At 43.0% G+C, this 19,113-nt stretch overlaps 2 protein-coding genes across 6 annotated transcripts; one reads left to right on the top strand and one right to left on the bottom strand.

Moving 5' to 3' along the window:
- The first annotated feature begins 882 nt into the window (after positions 1–882).
- LOC106567894 (arrestin red cell) lies at positions 883–13,697 on the top strand. 4 transcript variants are annotated; one of them, XM_014137759.3, is made up of 15 exons: positions 883–1,150; positions 5,317–5,347; positions 5,451–5,511; positions 5,731–5,775; positions 5,872–6,068; positions 6,844–6,903; positions 7,092–7,159; positions 7,325–7,545; positions 7,674–7,746; positions 7,931–8,086; positions 8,527–8,610; positions 9,040–9,063; positions 11,447–11,523; positions 12,020–12,074; positions 12,188–13,697. In XM_014137759.3, the coding sequence occupies exons 1-15, from the start codon at positions 1,128–1,130 to the stop codon at positions 12,276–12,278; spliced, it is 1,266 nt and encodes a 421-aa protein (XP_013993234.1). In that variant the 5' UTR covers positions 883–1,127; the 3' UTR covers positions 12,279–13,697. The 4 variants fall into 4 exon arrangements, with proteins under 4 accessions (XP_013993234.1, XP_013993236.1, XP_013993235.1 ...); XM_014137760.3 differs by having other exon boundaries at positions 885–1,150; positions 7,949–8,086; XM_014137761.3 differs by lacking the exon at positions 9,040–9,063 and having other exon boundaries at positions 884–1,150.
- si:ch1073-143l10.2 (uncharacterized) lies at positions 12,216–18,365 on the bottom strand. 2 transcript variants are annotated; one of them, XM_014137765.3, is made up of 8 exons: positions 18,185–18,365; positions 17,720–17,820; positions 17,562–17,625; positions 17,399–17,480; positions 17,050–17,123; positions 16,604–16,855; positions 16,300–16,413; positions 12,216–14,441 (listed from the first exon to the last, which is right to left on the bottom strand). In XM_014137765.3, exons 1-7 carry the CDS (start codon positions 18,307–18,309, stop codon positions 16,332–16,334), a joined length of 780 nt encoding a protein of 259 aa, XP_013993240.1. In that variant the 5' UTR covers positions 18,310–18,365; the 3' UTR covers positions 12,216–14,441; positions 16,300–16,331. The 2 variants fall into 2 exon arrangements, with proteins under 2 accessions (XP_013993240.1, XP_082816510.1); XM_082960384.1 differs by having other exon boundaries at positions 12,216–16,413.
- Between the last annotated feature and the right edge of the window lie 748 nt (positions 18,366–19,113).

Below are 19,113 nucleotides of genomic sequence, written 5' to 3'. Positions count from 1 at the left end.
GATATTCTCAATTATTGTGGATTTATCAGTGGTGACAGTGTTTCCTAGCCTCAGTGCAGTGGGCAGCTGGGAGGAGGTGCTCTTATTCTCCATGGACTTTACAGTGTCCCAGAACTTTTTGGAGTGTGTGCTACAGGATGCAAATTTCTGTTTGAAAAAGCTAGCCTTTGCTTTCCTAACTGCCTGTGTATATTAGTTCCTAACTTCCCTGAAAAGTTGCATATCGCGGGGGCTATTCGATGCTAATGCAGTACGCCACAGGATGTTTTTGTACTGGTCAAGGGCAGTCAGGTCTGGAGTGAACCAAGGGCTATATCAGTTCCTGGTTCTACATTTTTTGAATGGGGCATGCTTTTTTAAGATGGCGAGGAAAGCACTTTCAAAGAATAACCAGGCATCCTCTACTGACGGAATGAGGTCAATATCCTTCCAGGATACCCGGGCCAGGTTGATTAGAAAGGCCTGCTCGCTGAAGTGTTTTAGGGAGCGTTTGACAGTGATGAGGGGTGGTCGTTTGACCGCAGACCCATTACGGACGCAGGCAATGAGGCAGTGATCGCTGAGATCCTGGTTGAAGACAGCAGAGGTGTATTTGGAGGGCAGGTTGGTTAGGATGATATCTATGAGGGTGCCCATGTTTACGGATTTGATGTTGTACCTGGTAGGTTCATTGATCATTTGTGTGAGATTGAGGGCATCAAGTTTAGATTGTAGGATGGCTGTAATAGTTGTCATCTACATTTCACTTATTTCCAGAATGTTCATATATAATAGTAGTGTAGAACAGACATGTTTCACTATATTGTAAAAAAAAAAAAAAAAAAAAAAAGAGTTCTGTTCTACACATTGCAATTCTGTCTGCAATGCTCTGAACGTTGCATCCCAAAAAGCACTACCATTTGGGCGTAGCGCCTTCTGCTAGTGCGTAGGTATTGCGCAATGCTACAGTACTCTTCCCCAAAGCGCATCTTTATTGCTGCACGGATCGGATGAGTTCCTGCTTTTGCGGAAGCGAAATTGCTAGCGCTAGAGAGCAAATAAGCTTGGAAGGGTGGAGGAAAAGACACCATAAAATTAAGTGAAAAAATAAGAAAAATACATCCATCTACCGAAAGCCCGTCGAGGAGATGGGGGATAAGGCCGGCACCAGGTAAGGATGAATTCCCCCGCAATATCGTATTTGCTGTTGTTGCCTTGTGTGGAGGCGAGGGCACATCGAGCTAGTTATACTAGCATTTGAGCTAACTAGCGAGACATGAGACTACTCAGCCTTTTCCACATGCATCAACATCAGATTGGTATTTACTAAAGCAAGAAGAGGACCTAGCTGTTTAATTAAACATTGGAGAGTAGCTAGATTATTAAGACAACTCCTATACTCGTAACATTTCGTTGACCGTGTTTTTATTACGCTATACAAAACAGAAACAGGTAGACCCGTGTGTTCCCTCGTTAGTTAGCAGCGGTAACTAGCTAGAATTGTTCGCGCGGGAGACTTCGCTTTCCTCTTGAATGTCTTGTATACAGTTTAATGGCGATATCATCTTTGTAGTTTTAACAAACATGTTCTAACAGCTAGCTGCAGGGTGGGGTCAGCCTTGATGGCCAGCGTGGTGTGTGGGTTAGGTTCTCTCACACCAACAACGAGTTAGCTCAAAATGAACAAATGAGCTGATTGCATGATTGATAGCTATGCTGTTTTTAGTAAACGAGCGTATAATTAGATGTCGTTTCTCTTGACACAAGTGTTGAATGTTGATGATTATTTGGCCCTCCTCAGTGACGTATATTTGACGTAGGTTTTTTGCATAATCGCCCACATTGTTATTTTATAAATATCCTGCATGGAAATGTAAACAAACAAGCGCACACGTCTGTCCAGCTATTGATATCATGTGCCATACACGTGATGGTTACTGTATATAGCATGACGTTGTAAAGCCGCTGCTGTGCACTGTCCATATCAGGCCAGGGCAATTTACCATGCCACTATTCATACACTTGCCTGCCTGACACATTTGATCACTTCAAAGTATTTTGCTCTTGGTAATCAGCTGCTTGCATTTGCCTCAGTATGTACAGTCTGACTCTGAGCAGCTGTACTTCCCCACTAGGTTATTTTGGATCAGTGTCTTCTGCAAGTGACTAAATAATGTGGAATAGAGTTGCTTGTGCAGCATGATTCACTACTGACATTAATTGATTTGATGTTGAAATTCCTTGTTTATTCTGCTGTGGGCAGAGTCCCTTTATTTACAATAGTTTGAAAAAATGGTCAGGTTGTGTTTTGGGGTTTAGGGTCAAGGTCCTGTGGTTGAGTAAAGGTCCAGGTTAATAGATGATTTTGTCTTGTGGTCTCTGAAGCGTCAGCAGCATTGGCAGAAGGTAGTGGGCCTGTGGCGTGGCGTGTTTGACGGGTCGGTTTTGGCTGATATCTGGTGGTGAGGTATGAAATATAGCACTGGCTCGTAAATTAAGAGACGGCAGAGCTCTAGGCCTAGGAGATTCAAACTGAGTGTTTGCAGAGAAGACACATTCACCCTGGACCTGTGCTAAGGGGATATGCACCATGTAGTCTCGGAAACCCAGACCCTAGCTTGCTAGCTACTATTTGTATCCGGGGGATGTGGGCAATGAGCGGATAAGGCAGTGACGTACACTGAACAAAACTATAAACGCAACATTTAAAGTCTTTGTCCCATGTTTCATGAGCTGAAATAAAAGATCCCTGAAATTTTCCAAATGCACAAAATACTAATTTCTTTCAAATTCTATGCCCAAATTTGTTAACATCCCTGTTTGTGAGCATTTCTCCTTTGCCAAGATAATCCGTCCACTTGACAGGTGGGGCATATCAAGGAGCTGGTTAAATAGCATGATCATTAAACAGGTGTACCTTGTGCTGGGGACAATATAAGGCCACTCTAAAATGTGCAGTTTTGTCACAATGTCTCAAGTTTTGAGGGAGTGTGCAATTGGCATACTAACTACAGGAATGTCCACCAGAGCTGTTGCCAGATAATTGAATGTGCATCTCCACTATAAGCCGCCTCCGTCATTTTTAAGAATTTGGCAGTGCAGACCACGTGTATGGCGTCGTGTGGGCGAGCGATTTTGCTGATGTCAACCAGTGCTTCATTTGTAAATCGGGATGTGCCGGAAACAAAAAGTGAGCGCGAGATGGGGGGGACCTGGGGAGCTCTGAGGTACTGGAACGCATGGGGGAGGCGGGGTTGAGGAATTAACGAAGAGGCAACTCGAATGAACTTAGATTGTGTTTTTTTGCATTTTTACATTGCAAAAAGGTACAATTATTTTTAATTCCACGAGAAGTACCGGATCCGGCCAAATATGTTCTGGAACGAAGCAGTCCAAAACAGAGGTGCAGGATCCTGTTCCGGCAGGATATGGCTCAAATTAATCACTGATGTCAAAATGATGAACAGTGCCCCATGGTGGGGTTATGGTGTGGGCAGGCATAAGCTACCGACAACGAACACAATTTCATTGTTCGTTGGCAATTTGAATGCACAGATATACCCCTGAGGCCATTTTGTTTAAGGTATCTGTGAACAACAGATGCGTATCTATATTCCCAGTCATGTGAAATCCATAGATTAGGGCCTAATGAATTTATTTCAATTGACTGATTTCCTCATATGAACTCTACTCAGTAAAATCTTTAACATTTTTGCATGTTGTTTATATTTTTGTTCAGTATAGTTCCACTATGCCAAACTGACATTGTATCGTACAGATTTATAAGCCAGAACATCAAGCACATTGTGGGAGGCAACCTTGCTGTCTATATAGAGAATGCACCATGCCCTGTGTCCACTACACACTCACTCAGGTTAAATAATATACAAGTCAAACTCAGTACCCTATGCTGCTAGTGTGCTTATGTTGTCCATCACTGGTGGGAAAGAGTAGAGCATTCACCTTCCTCCCCTAGTCTTGCTCAGAAATTGACTAGTCAGTGGTCCCCCTTCATTCCCATATTGTCAATGAGTTGTTGACTTGTCCTTATCAGACAGTGGCAGTAACTGGGAGGTTCGAAGCAAAGATTTTCTATCTAGATATTTTCATTTATGACAGACAATAGTTGTTCAATGCTCGCCAGTTAATATAATCTTTCCTCTTACACACACTGTGTTACACCGCGCCACATTCCCAATGGTTAGAACATGGTGCCTGGGACTCCTGAGTGGCGCAGCGGTCTAAGCCACTGCATCGCAGTGCTTGAGGCATCACTACAGACCTGGGTTCAATCCCAGGCTATGTCGGAACCGGCCGCTACCGGGAGACCCATGAGGCGGCGCACAATTGGCCCAGCGTCATCCAGGTTAGGAGAGGGTTTGGCCGGCCGGGATGTCCTTGTTCCATCGTGCTCTAGTGACTCCTTGTGGCATCTTGAGCGCATGCACACTGACTTCAGGAGCAAGTTATAAGGCGTTTCCTCCGGCACATTGGTGCGGCTGGCTTCTGTGTTAAGCGAGCAGTGTGTCAAGAGTCAGTGTGGCTTGGCAGGGTCGTGTTTCGGAGGACGCATGGCTCTCGCCCTTCACCTCTCCCGAGTCCATAAGGCAGTTACAGCGATGGGACAAGGCTGTAACTACCAATTGGGGAGAAAAAGGGGTAAAAAGTAAAAACCTTTTTACATCTGAAAACCAAAGGTTAATTTTGTTAAATTGGCCGCAGTATATGTTTGTGGTCAGTTGTTATATTGAAGTGTCAAATGCATTTACTTTTATGCAGGCTCTATTATTTTAATCAAGGTACCTTTATTTATGTAGTTTACTCATCTCTGTTTCCTTATGACAGCGTGAAGTAGTACCACAACCTGTCCAGTAGATGGCAAGGTGTAGGACTTCAAAGCATTGAAAATCAAATCCGGATTCTGTTATCTTGATGTTGTGGTATATGGATCAGAATGAAAAACCTTCTCATAAACAGCCAGATCGATCTGATCCTGAATAGCAAAAAAGAGGATTAGAGTCTGAATCATTCTGATCCAGATAAAGAGTTTGGAAAAACTGGGCCCAGAGGTGTAAAAATCACACCCCGTACTTTATAGGGGCCTCAAACTCAACTCTGGACCTCAAGGCCAGTTCCACTGCTTTGTTTCATTGTTCCCCTCTAATCAGGGACTGATTTAGACCTGGGACACCAGGTGGGTGCAATTAATTATCAGGTAGAACAGACCCAGCAGGCTCTGGACCTCTTAGGGTAAGAGTTGAATACCCCCTGTTATAAAGTAGATCTTCCTGCTTGATAATCTCTTTCTCGCTTTCTATCTTCCTTATCCTTTCTCAGAGTCTTCAAGAAGTCAAGCCCCAACTGCAAGGTAAAGGACATAAGTATTGCATTTTTAGTTGTATCCTTTGATGCTTTACTTTATTCATTGTGACATATTTGTCTAAGTACCTCTACTTCCCTCCTGTCTGCAGGTCACAGTATACCTGGGAAAGAGAGACTTTGTGGATCACCTTAACCAGGTGGACCCAGTCGGTAGGTGCAGGATGATCAATGAATTTACTGGTTAGAGCAGTGGTTCCCAAACTGTGGGGTGCGCCCCCCTAGTCGGGGTCACGAGGGGTCGGCAATGGGGAGCGAGGAATCAGATGATCTCTCCTAAAACTGCCACATTTTTGTGTTTGTAAATAGTGTTTCAAACAATTAATATTGTCTCATCAAAACCTCATCTCTTTACATTTTCCTTTCTTACAGATGGTGTGATCCTAGTGGACCCTGAGTATCTGAAAGACAGGAAAGGTATGGCATCTTCCTCGTTCTCTACACTGTTTTGTCTCCTCAATTTTTTGGCATTTGATATCACCCTCTTCTGATGTTCAAATCCCTCCTCCCCAGTGTTTGTGACCCTGACGTGTGCGTTCCGCTATGGCCGTGAGGACCTGGACGTGCTGGGCCTGTCTTTCCGGAAAGATCTGTACATCTCCACCTTCCAGGCCTTCCCCCCCATCGCAGAGGAACGCAAAGCCAACAGCCGCCTGCAGGAGAGACTACTGAAGAAACTGGGCCAGCAGGCACACCCCTTCTACTTCACTGTGAGTCAAGAAGACACCCACATGCACCAGACCTGGGTTCAAATACTATTTAGGGCAGGGATGTGCAATGTTGATAGGGGTGGAGGCTATACACTTTGCCATAGAGTGGAGGCAAATGTTTGCAGTTTTTAAATGATAACTGATGATCAATGGGCCTCACGCTGGTCAGTAATTCGATCATGCTAACTATAAGTTTAGATAGCTGGCCGCTAGACTAACTTACAAATCCCCCAAAAATTTGTGACTGATGATGCACAACCAAATTTCGAAAAGTGCACATTTTGTATTCTATTATTCTAACTATCAATTTTTTATTTTTTAAAATTTGTAAAATTTGTATAAAGTATTTTATTTTGAATGAGTCTGTGGGCCTACAAAAGGGGCATGTGGCCTGCGTGCAGCCAGTTGCCCATCCATGATTTAAGGTATTTAAATAGTGTTGAATATTGGAATGTATTTGGAAATACACTTGGAAAGTATTTTAAAATACACTCCCATGCATTTAATCTAGATATTTGAAAATAGTATTTGAAATGGGTATTTTAAAATACTTTCAAAAAGTAGGCCGTTTATAACAAATGATTTGAAAATACTTCCAATAGAAGTAGTTGTTTCGAGCCACATTATTTGAAAATACTAAAATACACAGAAAAATATTTCAATAATAAATGATCAAATACACGTGTATATAAACCCAGGTCTGACTGACACACACACGTATACTTTGAGCCTGTAAAATAATACCAACAATATGGCAACTGTGTGTCTGTCTCAGGTTCCCCAGAACCTGCCGTGCTCAGTCACCTTACAGCCGGGACCAGAGGACACAGGGAAGGTACAGAAGCTTCAGCATCACTTTATGCAAACGTACACATTATAATATATGACTGCTATCTAAACGTAGCAATTTCCATACCTGTAGAGTCAACAATTCAGATCCACATGACACTAATAATGCCTATTCTATAATTGATGTCCCTGTCTCTCCTCCTCTTTTCCTTTCCTCCACCTTTCCCTCTTTAGGCATGTGGAGTTGACTTTGAGATCAGAGCGTTCTGTGCCAAATCGATAGAGGAGAAGATTCACAAACGGTACGAAAACCATTTTACTTTGTTGTGTGTGTGTGTCTTCTGCAGGAGTTGTTTTAGTGTCTGCGGTCCTTGAAAGCATGTGATATGCATGTCTATTCTCTGTGTGTTTTTAGTTAGTCAGAAAAGTTGGTGATCTGTAAAGAATAACGTGTGTGTGTTGTGTAGGAACTCTGTGCGGCTGGTGATCCGTAAGGTGCAGTATGCCCCAGAGAAGCCTGGGCCTCAGCCCATGGTGGAGACCACACGGAGCTTCCTCATGTCGGACCGCTCACTACACCTGGAGGCCTCTCTGGATAAAGAGCTCTACTACCATGGAGAACCCATCAGCGTGAACGTTCATGTCACCAACAACTCCACAAAGACTGTCAAAAGACTCAAAATCTCAGGTACCTGTCTACCCGTCTTTAATCAAAGTTTCATCAATTGTTTTTTATGACTCTAGGCTCTATTCGCTCTTCTCCGTTCAGTTTTTTTGTGTGTGTGTGGTTAACTCTTTCTATCCCTCGCTCTCTAGTGCGACAGTATGCTGATATCTGTCTGTTCAGTACGGCTCAGTACAAGTGTCCAGTGGCTCAGGTGGAGGCAGAGTGAGTATTTTACCTGATTATTATGCCTACATCTCTACAGTTCCTTTATTTCTCCTTTGCCTTTCCTTTTATACATGATTCCATTTATCCTTTTTCAGGCTTCCAAGACATCTCTCTTAATAACCGCTAGCTTGTAATCTTATGTTTTCCCATACCTTATTGTCCAGATCTATTGAAATTCCAGGTGTGTTCCTCTCCTCAGTGACCAGGTGTCGTCTAGCTCTACGTTCTGTAAGGTGTACACCCTCACACCCACGCTAGACAAGAACCGAGAGAAGAGAGGCCTTGCCCTGGACGGAAAGCTCAAACACGAGGACACCAACCTGGCCTCCAGCACCATGTATGTTGACTCGCACGTACACACACACCTGCCCTCCAGCACTGTGTTGACGATAACCGACGCACACTCACACAAACGCTGTAGTCTGGCATCCAGGACCATGTTAGATAACAAGAACACTCACCGGCCCTCACTATGCAAGATATCACACACCACACACACACACACACTCTAACTTGGCCACCCTGCGAGTTTACATACACATGCTAGGGAAGAGGCTGAGCTCGTAAATGCATTGTGATTTATGTTTGAGCACAGCACCCTAGAAGATGCAAGAACCCATCCCTTACTGAGAACCTTTTTCATCATTCTTTCTTTCACTCGTGTGTGTGTGTGTGTGTGTGTGTGTGTGTGTGTGTGTGTGTGTGTGTGTGTGTGTGTGTGTGTGTGTGTGTGTGTGTGTGTGTGTGTGTGTGTGTGTGTGTGTGTGTGTGTTTCAGTGTTAAGGATGTGACTAACAAGGAGGTTCTTGGAATCCTGGTGTCCTACAGGGTCAAAGTCAAACTGGTAATATCTCGTGGAGGGTGAGTTCTACAGGAGTCAGTGGTCGATATTAATATGCATGATATATGGGTAGGGGGGATTATGTGCAGGTCCTCACACACTCACAAAACTTTTACTGACCAAAGACATGCTGTATTCTACAAACACACAGACAAGCACATACTCAAAAACACATTTACACTCCCCCGTGTCTCATACACACAAACACTCCTGATACTATGCCACTCCAACTCGTGTATAAACTCTGTAATGACATCACGTCTGCCAGACCCTCACTAGTCGCCATGCTTTGCCGTCTCCCCTCTCGGTTGCGGTTGCCTTGGTTTTTCGTTCTCGCCTCATTTCATCTCTTTCCTCCTGTGGCTTGTCTCTCCGCTCCTGTGTTTGTCCGCCTGTCTGTGCATCTCTCTCTCCATCCGTGCGTCTGCTCCTGCGTTGGGTCGTATCAGGCTGCTGAGTGGCGTGTTAGAAAGGTAATATGATATCCCAGCCGCCACCTGCGTGTATGTGGTGATCTTACGCCCCATCGCCATCTGTGTGTGTGGTGATCTTACGCCCCATCGCCATCTGTGTGTGTGGTGATCTTACGCCCTACCGCCATCTGTGTGTGTGGTGATCTTACGCCCCATCGCCATCTGTGTGTGTGGTGATCTTACGCCCTACCTCCATCTGTGTGTGTGGTGATCTTACGCCCTACCACCATCTGTGTGTGCGGTGATCTTACGTCCTACTGCCATCTGTGTGTGTGGTGATCTTACGCCCTACCGCCACCTGTGTGTGTGGTGATCTTATGCCCTACCGCCATCTGTGCCTCTTAAGTGTGTGTGATGATTTTACATACCAGCTATTGTGTGTGTCAAATCTCACCTGCAGCTGCTAAAATCCTTTATAACTGCAGCCGTCCCAGTCTTCTACCTTTCTGAGTCACAGGGTCCTAACCCTAAGGATGGGGTGAGGTTTCATAAGGCTGTTGCGCAAAGCCACACTCATAATTCCATGCTTAGTTATCAATGCAGTGTTGAGGGTAATGAAGCTTGAATATAATAACACTGCCCATCTTGGTGTTTAGGCTTTGATTTACGGCAATTCATTGGTTATTACAAAAAAAATAACTTTTCTGTAAAATAAAGTGCAACCCAGCACGGAAGAGTTCCAATTGGGTGAGATCAACAATTGACAGCAAAGGAGGGTTGATGTGCTTTATTCCCCCTTCACTGATCAAACATGTCACTAATCACTATTTCCTGGGTTGTTTCCTGTCAGATATTGGATTATTCATGGTGCAATAGTATATCATCATATGTACAGTACCAGTCAAAAGTTTGGACACACCTACTCATTCCAGGGTTTTTCTTTATTTTTACGATTTTCTACATTGTAGAAGAATAGTGAAGACATCAAAACTATGAAATAACACATATGGAATCATGTAGTAACCAAAAAAAGTGTTAAACAAATCAAAATATATTTCAGATTCTTCAAAGTAGCCACACTTTGCCTTGACAACAGCTTTGCACACTCTTGGCATTCTCTCAACGAGCTTCATGAGGTAGTCACCTGGAATACATTTCAATTAACAGGTGTGCCTTGTTAATTTGTGGAATTTCTTTCCTTCTTAATGCATTTGAGCCAATCAGTTGGGTTGTGACAAGGTAGAGGTGGTATACAGAAGATAGCCCTATTTGGTAAAAGACCAAGTCCATATTATGGCAAGAACAGCTCAAATAAGCAGAGAAACAACAGTCCATCATTATTTTAAGACATGAAGGTCAGTCATTCTGGAAAATGTCAAGAACTTTGAACGTTTCTTCAAGCGCTATGATGAAACTGGCTCTCATGAGGACCGCCACAGGAAAGAAAGGATAAGTTCATTAGAGTTACCAGCCTTAGAAATTGCAGCCTAAATAAACGCTTCAGAGTTCAAGTAACAGACACATCTCAACATCAATTCAGAGGAGACTGCTTGAATCAGGCTTTCATGGTCGAATTGCTGCAAAGAAACCACTACTAAAGGACACTAATAAGAAGAGACGTGCTTGGGCCAAGAAACACGAGCGATGGACATTAGACTGGTGGAAATCTGTTCTTTGGTGTGATGAGTCCAAATGTGAGATTTTTGGTTCCATGTGTGGTTCCCACTGTGAAGCATGGAGGTGTGGGGGTGCTTTGCCGGTGACACTGTCAGTGATTTATTTAGAATTCAAGGCACAGTTAACCAGCAAGGCTACCACAGCATTCTGCAGCGATACGCCATCCCCTCTGGTTTGCGCTTAGTGTGACTATCATTTGTTTTTCAACAGGACAATGACCCAACACACCTCCAGGCTGTAGAAGGTTTATTTGACCAAGGAGAGTGATGGAGTGCTGCATCAGATGACCTGGCCTCCACAATCACCCGACCTCAACCCAATTGAGATGGTTTGGGATGAGTCGAACCGCAGAAAGAAGGAAAAGCAGCCAACAATTGCTCAGCATATGTGGGGACTCCTTCAAGACTGTTGGAAAAGCATTCCAGGTGAAGCTGGTTGAGAGAATGCCAATAGTGTGCAAAGCTGTCATCAAGGAAAAGGGTGGCTACTTTGAAGAATCTCATATCAAATATATTTTGATTGAACACTTTTTTGGTTACTACACGATTCATATGGGTAATTTAATAGTTTCGATGTCTTCACTATTATTCTACAATGTAGAAAACAGTAAAATATTGAAAAGCTCTTGAATGAGTAGGTGTCCAAACTTTTGACTGGTACTGTACATACAGATGTTTCCATAGAAAAACAAATTGTTATTGATTGACATGCATATTATTAATCCTATGTAATCAATGGATCTTGTTTATATTCTGTGCGTTTACAGAGATGTGTCAGTGGAGCTGCCCTTCGTCTTAATGCACCCAAAACCCACAGAACTGCCCATATCCCGCCCACAGTCAGGTACCTACAGACTCCTACCACCTCTCCAGAAGCCCACTATCAAGGCTTTATCTTAGTACTTTGGATGCATCTCAGTTTCTCTCCTCTCCTTCCCTTCATTTGCACTGAATTGAGTTTTGAACAAATCCTCTCTGACAAGCTTCCGCCATATTACATTCACGTAGCCAAATATTTAGATCAGTTCAAATTAAGAGCAGAAGATGAGGACTTTCGAATCTTGCTTTTTTCGACTGATTGAGAAGCAGTGAATTGTGTTGTGGAAACTTCTACTAGGCCTATACAGTGTCTGAAAAGGGTTTGAAAATGGACAGTCTTGTGAAATATTTGTCAGTAGTTTAGTTCAGCCTCAGCCCTGAACAACAGTCCCTCACATACACAAGCCCCTCAAATACATCATCTCACTCTGGTATTTCCTGCCTGTAAGTTGCCATGGAGACACAAAGCTGTTCCCATGGTGACGTCGCACTGACATTTCATTATCTGTGTGTTCTAACAGCTGTGCCGGATTCGGACCCTCCCATCGACACCAACCTGATAGAATTTGAAACAAAGTGAGTATTCATCTGGTCTGTCTGGCCATTGTAAGCACTGTTGCTTTACTATGATCAAAGGGACCCTAAGATCTAAAACACTCCATGTTTCCTTGTTGCTTCTCGTCCTGCAGTAGTTTCTCCCAAGACGACGACTTTGTGTTTGAGGACTTCGCCCGCCTGCGGCTCAAAGGAATGGCTGACGACAAGGACGACGACTGCTAGAGCTCACGTGTATATACATACATACATACATACATACATACATACACACACACACACACACGGTGGAATGAAGGCATGTGGACGGAGAGATGTGGTGGCCTCGTGGTCTGCTGAAAAGATCCTGATGTCACTCAGTGTTCATTTGGGGGGTGGCAAACACAGCACCATGTAAATGGTGACTTAATGTTGTGCCATGGCGATGCTGACAATGATTGAAATGTCATGGCTGTTCACACCGAGGAAGAAATTGTGCCATTAAAAGGAAGGGGGCTTTACATCATTATTTTCCACCAATAATTATTTCAATAAGTATTTGTACAAATATTGATCACCTTGGTCAAGTATTGGTACCTGTTTAAGAGGGGAGAGACGGGAAAACAGACTTACACCTTTCATCGTCTGCCCCATCTTTTCAGTCCTCTGAAATTCTACCATGTAATCCATTCTGTAAAAAAAACATGTTTTAGGGGAAGAATAGAGGAAGTTTGTGATTCACCCTCTTCTGCAATACGAGGACAGACTATACACTACCACTTAAGTAAACGTGCACAATCTGGACCCTCACTGTATAGCCTAGGGCATGGCTATTCAACTCTTACCCTACGAGGGCTGTAGCCTGCTGGTTTTCTGATCTACCTGATAATGAATTGCACCCGCCTGGTGCGCCAGGTCTAAATCAGTCCCTGATTAAAAGGGAACAATGAAAACAAGCAGGGGCACTGGCTTCGGGGTCCATAGTTGAGTTTGAAGGGCCTAGGGATACTTCTTATAGTCAGCCTCAAATGCAGCACTATGACATTCACTTCCCCATGTCGCTCAGACAGACACTTGCACATGGTCTAAGAGCATGAGTATTTTAGAATAATTTCTCGATCAGATTTCACTCCTGTGCTAAATCCCAAATCATCAACCCATATCATCTCCTCCAGTAGAACTGAAAGGACTGGATAGGTATATGTAATGTAGGAAAATTAAAACTAACCAATCAGAAGGCAGGGTGAAGCAATTACCATAATAGCCATACCTATCCGAGAAGTGCCTAGTGACAGGGCTAGCTATGGGTCAGTTTGAGATTCAGCATCGGTGTCAGAGCATCACCTTGGCAGTGCAACAGCAGTACAAATGGAGCATATTTTTCAGCAGTGCTGTGAACTATGGTCTTATTGTTTTGCTTCTATGGGGTACCTGTTCACAGCTCTGCTAAGTGTGAATATTTGAAAGTGCCGCCACTGAGCTGAGTGCCATAATGTCTACAGGAAGGACGCTGATATGATTTTGGTGGAACATGACAGGAAACAATGAATATTATTACTACTGTGTCATTACCATGATTATTCTCAATCATTTAAGGATTTTTTTTTGCCATTTGTTTTTCAGAATTTTAATTTTTTTATTAAAGTCAAAATGAATTAACCTAAATTCTGTTGTAGATTGTTTGTGTACTTTCTATTAAGTCTCACATCCACAGACAGAAGTGAAGTTATTCTAGCAATTGACAAGGTACAGTATCCAAAAATGTTCTGATGACGTCCTTGTCAGAAGCTCAAAGTGCAATTTCTTTATCAACAATGTTAAATTTGATTTGCACAGTAGGCAGTCAGATGTTTTATCAAGATTACATGATTCACCATTTGGGTCTTAGTGCCACTGACATATATATATATATATATATATATACACACCTACTTTGTTCCTCTGAGACAGTGAGTCACTTTTGAAAAAGACAGTCACACACAAAAGCAGGAAGCATTGCAGTCACACACAAAAGCAGGAAGCATTGCAGTCACACACAAAAGCAGGAAGCATTGCAGTCACAGGACAGAGGTGTTTTAGTGAAAAACATTACTGAACAGTTACTTTATTCTCGTGGTATTTAAACATTGAGTTAGGTCTTGGGTACTAATTTACAAGCCTGTACATACAGTATCTGAAATTCACAACAGTATAGATTAATAGTGGCCCACATTCAAATATCCTTCAATGTATACAAAAAAAAAACATTCAATGTCTAGTTTTTTTTCAGTGTGTCTTACAGGAATGAGTGATTCAGTACAGGAGGCTTTTGGGGAAAAAAGGTCAAGGTCCATCCTGGGCAGTGTGCACCACCCTCTGGTCAAAGCAGACCTTGACATTAGTTGGGACACAAGAATGTGCCTGCCACTGCTGTGTGTGTTTCAGGAGAATGGACAGTTAAGCACACGTCACAACATACAGTGCCTTCGGGAAAGTATTCAGAGCCCTTTAAAAAAAATGTTCTGTTTTAGCCTTATTCTAAAATGGATTTTAAAAAAAATCAACAATCTACACACAATACCCAATTTTTCATTTAACTAGGCAAGTCAGTTAAGAACAAATACTTATTTACAATGACGGCCTAGGAACAGTAGGTTAACTGCCTTGTTCAGGGGTAGAACGACAGATTTATACCTTCTCAGCTCGGTGATTCAATCTAGCAACCTTTCAGTTACTGGCACAACGCTCTAACCACTAGGCTACCTGCCGCCCATAAAGACAAAGCGAAAACATGTTTAGAAATTTTACAAAATGTTTTAAAAATAGAAAATACCTTATTTACATAAGTATTCAGACCCTTTGCTATGAAACTCAAATTGAGCTCAGGTGCACCCTGTTTCCATTGATCATCCTTGAGATGTTTCTACAACTTGATTGGAGTCTACCTGTGGTGAATACAATTGATTGGCCATGATTTGGATAGGCACACAACTGTCTGTAAAAGGTTCCACAGTTGACATTGAATGTCACAGCAAAAACAAAGCCATGAGGTTGAAGGAATTGTCCGTAGAGCTCAGGGACGTGATTTTGTCGAGGCACAGATCTGGGAAAGGGTACCAAAATATGTCTGCAGCATTGAAGTCCCTTCTTAAATTGAATAAGTTTGGAACACCAATACTCTTCCTAGAGCTGGCCGCCCACCCAAACTGAGTAATCGGGGGAGGTTCCTGGTCAGGGAGGTGACCAAGAACCCAATGGTCACTGACAGAGCTTTAGAGAACCTTCCAAAAGGACAACCATCTCCGCAGCACTCCACCAACCAGGCCTTTATGGTAGAGTGGCCAGACGGAAGCCAGTCCTCAGTAAAAGGCACAAGACAGCCCTCTTGGAGTTTGCCAAAAGGCACCTAAAGACTGAGACCATGAGAAACAGTCTCTGGTCTGATGAAACCAAGATTGAAATATTTGGCCTGAATGCCAAGCATCACGTCTGAAGGAAACCTGGCACCATCCCTACGGTGAAGCATTGTGGTGGCAGCATCATTCTGTGGGGATGATTTTCAGCAGCAGGGACTGGGAAACTAGTCAGGATCAAGGCAAAGATGAACAGAGCAAAGTAGAGAGATCCTTGATGAAGTCCTCAGCACTCTGGAGCAGGTTCTCAGACTGGGATGAAGGTTCACCTTCCAACAGGACAACGACCCTAAGTACACAGCCAGCCAAGACAACGCAGGAGTGGCTTAGGGACAAGTCTCTGAATGTCCTTGAGTGGCCCAACCAGAGCCTGGACTTGAACCCGATCTACCATTTCTGGAGAGACCTGAAAATAGCTGTGCAGCAACGCTCCCCATCCAACCTGATAAATCTTGAGAGGATCTGTAGAGAAGAATGGGAGAAACTCCCCAAATACAGGTGTGCCAAGCTTGAAGCGTCATACCGAAGAAGACTCGAGGCTGTAGAAGCTGCTAAAGGTGCTTCAACAAAGTACTGAGTAAAGGGTCTGAATACTTACGTAAACGTGAGATTTCAGGGTTTTTTATTATTATAAGTTAGCAGAAATGCATTAAAACCTGTTTTTGCTTTGTCATTATGGGGTATTGTGTGTAGATTGAAAAAAAACTATTTAAATCAATTTTAAAATAAGGCTGTAACGTAACAAAACAATTGAAAAAGTCAAGGGGTCTGAATACTTTCAGAAGACACTGTATATCACTGTGATTAGAGTATGCATAAAGATCTACAATAGCTACCACCCAATGAGGATCATTTGAGGCTATTGGAAGTCTTACTCTGTATGGTGGTTGCTGGTTCAATTGTAGGCCTACCAGTCGTCGGTCTGCTCACTTGGTCGCAGCATCTCTCTACGGTGATGCTTGTTGAGTCGCCGGGTGAAACGATGCCACCTGGTGGGAAAAAGCATTCAAATACTGTACCTCTGTCTAAGTCCAGTACTGAACACCACCACTTTTCTCTTAGCCCCAACCCTTTATACATATTAGTTTACCCCTAGGGGAAGGGGATAGGGGTTGAATTTAGATGGGAAAATACATTTTCTAAATATTCAAACTAAGTCCAGAACCCTTGGTCTATCACCTTTCCTGTGTGTCATTGTGCCTGTTCACCCTCTCCGCCTCCTCCTTCTTCTCATCCATCCATCGCTCCAGAAGCTCTTCTTTCTCTCTCCAGGCCGCTGCAAGCCCCTCCTTCAGCTCCCACTGCTCCAACCGCAGGGCTGCCAACTCCTTTGATTGGCTCGCCAATGTAAACTCAAACTCTGATAGGCTGGCCTGCAGAAGGTTGGCCTCCCTGGCTTGAGTGACAGCTTCCTTCCGATAGCGGGAGACTCTAATAGAAGATGGTGACAGGAGTCTATGTAAGCTTATATCAGACAAGACATTAGACAACCTCACAACTTATGATGCCTCAGTTTCATGCCTCATCTTTGTAGAACATTTCATGGATGCATTATTAAACCATATAGACTAACTACTGTACCATAATATTAATGTATAAACAGATCTCATTGGTTGATCACTTACTGTGAGTGGCAGTATTGAAGCTCAGCATCTTTCAGGTACATGACGGTGGTCAGGTCAGAGACTGTCTGAGAGAGCTGGGGAGGAATACGAGGAGAAGATTGGACTAGTAAGAGCAGGTAAAAAATATGATAAACAATCACTCACCTGTGTACAAGGCTATTATGTGAGTAATCTATGTGAGGGCTGGGGTTGCCAGAAGCAGCACAAGACATCAGAGAATCCAACTGATAGGATGATGTAGAACCTTAATGTAGCAGTATCACACACAACTCCCTTTCCACAACCTGTGAAAAAGTGGACAATAATCTTGAAAATTGTGACTGGATACAGTAAGATAATTGAAAGTCACCTTTTCTGTTATATGTTCACTCTCTCTGAGCTGGAGGTATAGTTCTCTGTGGTCAACCGTCAGCCCACCATCTCCTTCAGAACTGTGGAAAATATTGACATATCATTGTTTGCAACACATGTGCAAAACTCAGCATTTTCCCTAGGTGTTGCCATTGTCCTACCTGGGTCTCTGTACCTCATCCCAAAGTGTATCCCGTAAATCAAGCTGCTCCGCTAGTTTGGACACTGAAAAGAGACAATCACAATATGTTGTCAAATATGTTGACAAAGAACTAATGATTCAAACGTCATCAATATACAGATAACTCCGACAACGTACAGGTGTTGAAGATACCACTGAAGGGGTCCTTTTGTGTACAGTCTCTCTGGAACAGTCCAGCGCGAACGTGACTCTTCCACCCTTCCATTGCTGTCTTTTCTCTGAAAATGTAAACGCCTTGTTCGAGGGTTGCGATTGTTGACACAATTTAAAAACTTTAAATTGGCAAGAAACCTTGAATGAACACTGCGTCTGCCACGACATAAAACGTTATACTGTGAGCAGTCCAGTCTATCACTTAACTTTGTGATATTTTCGTTCACATTCACATGGCAGTCAGACCCAAAACAGATAGCACTGACAAAACAAACAAGTTATTTGCCTGAGCGTCAGTTTATACAACAGTACAATTGATCCAGCGGATAAATTCATTAGCTAATGTTGCTGTTGTACCAGGTCATTCTGTCTTTGTCTTACCAGCAATATACTTTTATAAGAAATTCACACACGAATGTATGCGCTAACCTTAGCTGAGCTGATGAATGATTGCTTGCAGTTGCAGGGCTCTGCTCACAAACTTCAACAGGACTGAGGATGCGGAGAAAGAGACTGCACCGTATACAGGTCAAAGCAAAAGCACTGCTACTCATGGCTGGCTGGGCTCAGCTGCAACAGGATGTCTTCTTCCCGCAGTATTATGGCGGTATGCAAACAATCATAGAGGTGCATGCCGCCACCTACTGTAGGGGTGGTAAACTATAGAAAAATATCCAATGTAGGAAAGGAGAAAAAACGACATCGAAATCATACAAAATACAAAAATAGACACATAAAATTACATACAAAATGGTCACTTCCTTCAGTCACATTCCAAATCAAGTCACATCCCTACACAGGCACCTGTGAGGGTGGGAACATAATTTGTCAGTATTTCTTGCAATGTCTCGGATGTAAACCCATTGAGTTCCAAAAAGTGTTATGCTGCACTCACAATGACTTACATTTTCTCAGATTTCATCTTCGTTTGTACTGTGCAGTTTATCAGCATTGCAAAAATATACTACAAAGTCCACCCTTTTCACATGTAATATATCAGGATTCCTTGATAGCCGAGAAACATTCACTTGTGTAGGCTCAGTTATCACTGTCTTCCACGCTCCTTCCAATCTTCTCACCACCTCCAGATAGGAGACACGCTGGAAAGCCCTTACTCTTGCCACCTGTCTCCTTCATCCTAACAGGGCAATCCGGGAAATCAGGCATATGTTTGCCACCAATGTTGCAGTATGTAATCTCAGCTGGCACACAATGTTCTTCCTGTCTACATACACTTGATACATGTCCAAATATTTTGCATTTACTGTCGTAGCCAAAGATATTGGCACCCTTGCACTTTTTTCAAATAATGCAATTTTTTTCCAGAAAACTTTTGAAATGAAAACATATTTTGGTAT

Source organism: Salmo salar, chromosome 13 (genome assembly GCF_965601325.2).
Source record: "Salmo salar chromosome 13, fSalSal1, whole genome shotgun sequence".
NCBI lineage: Eukaryota > Metazoa > Chordata > Actinopteri > Salmoniformes > Salmonidae > Salmo > Salmo salar.
This window is presented reverse-complemented; position numbering and strand designations above follow the sequence as displayed.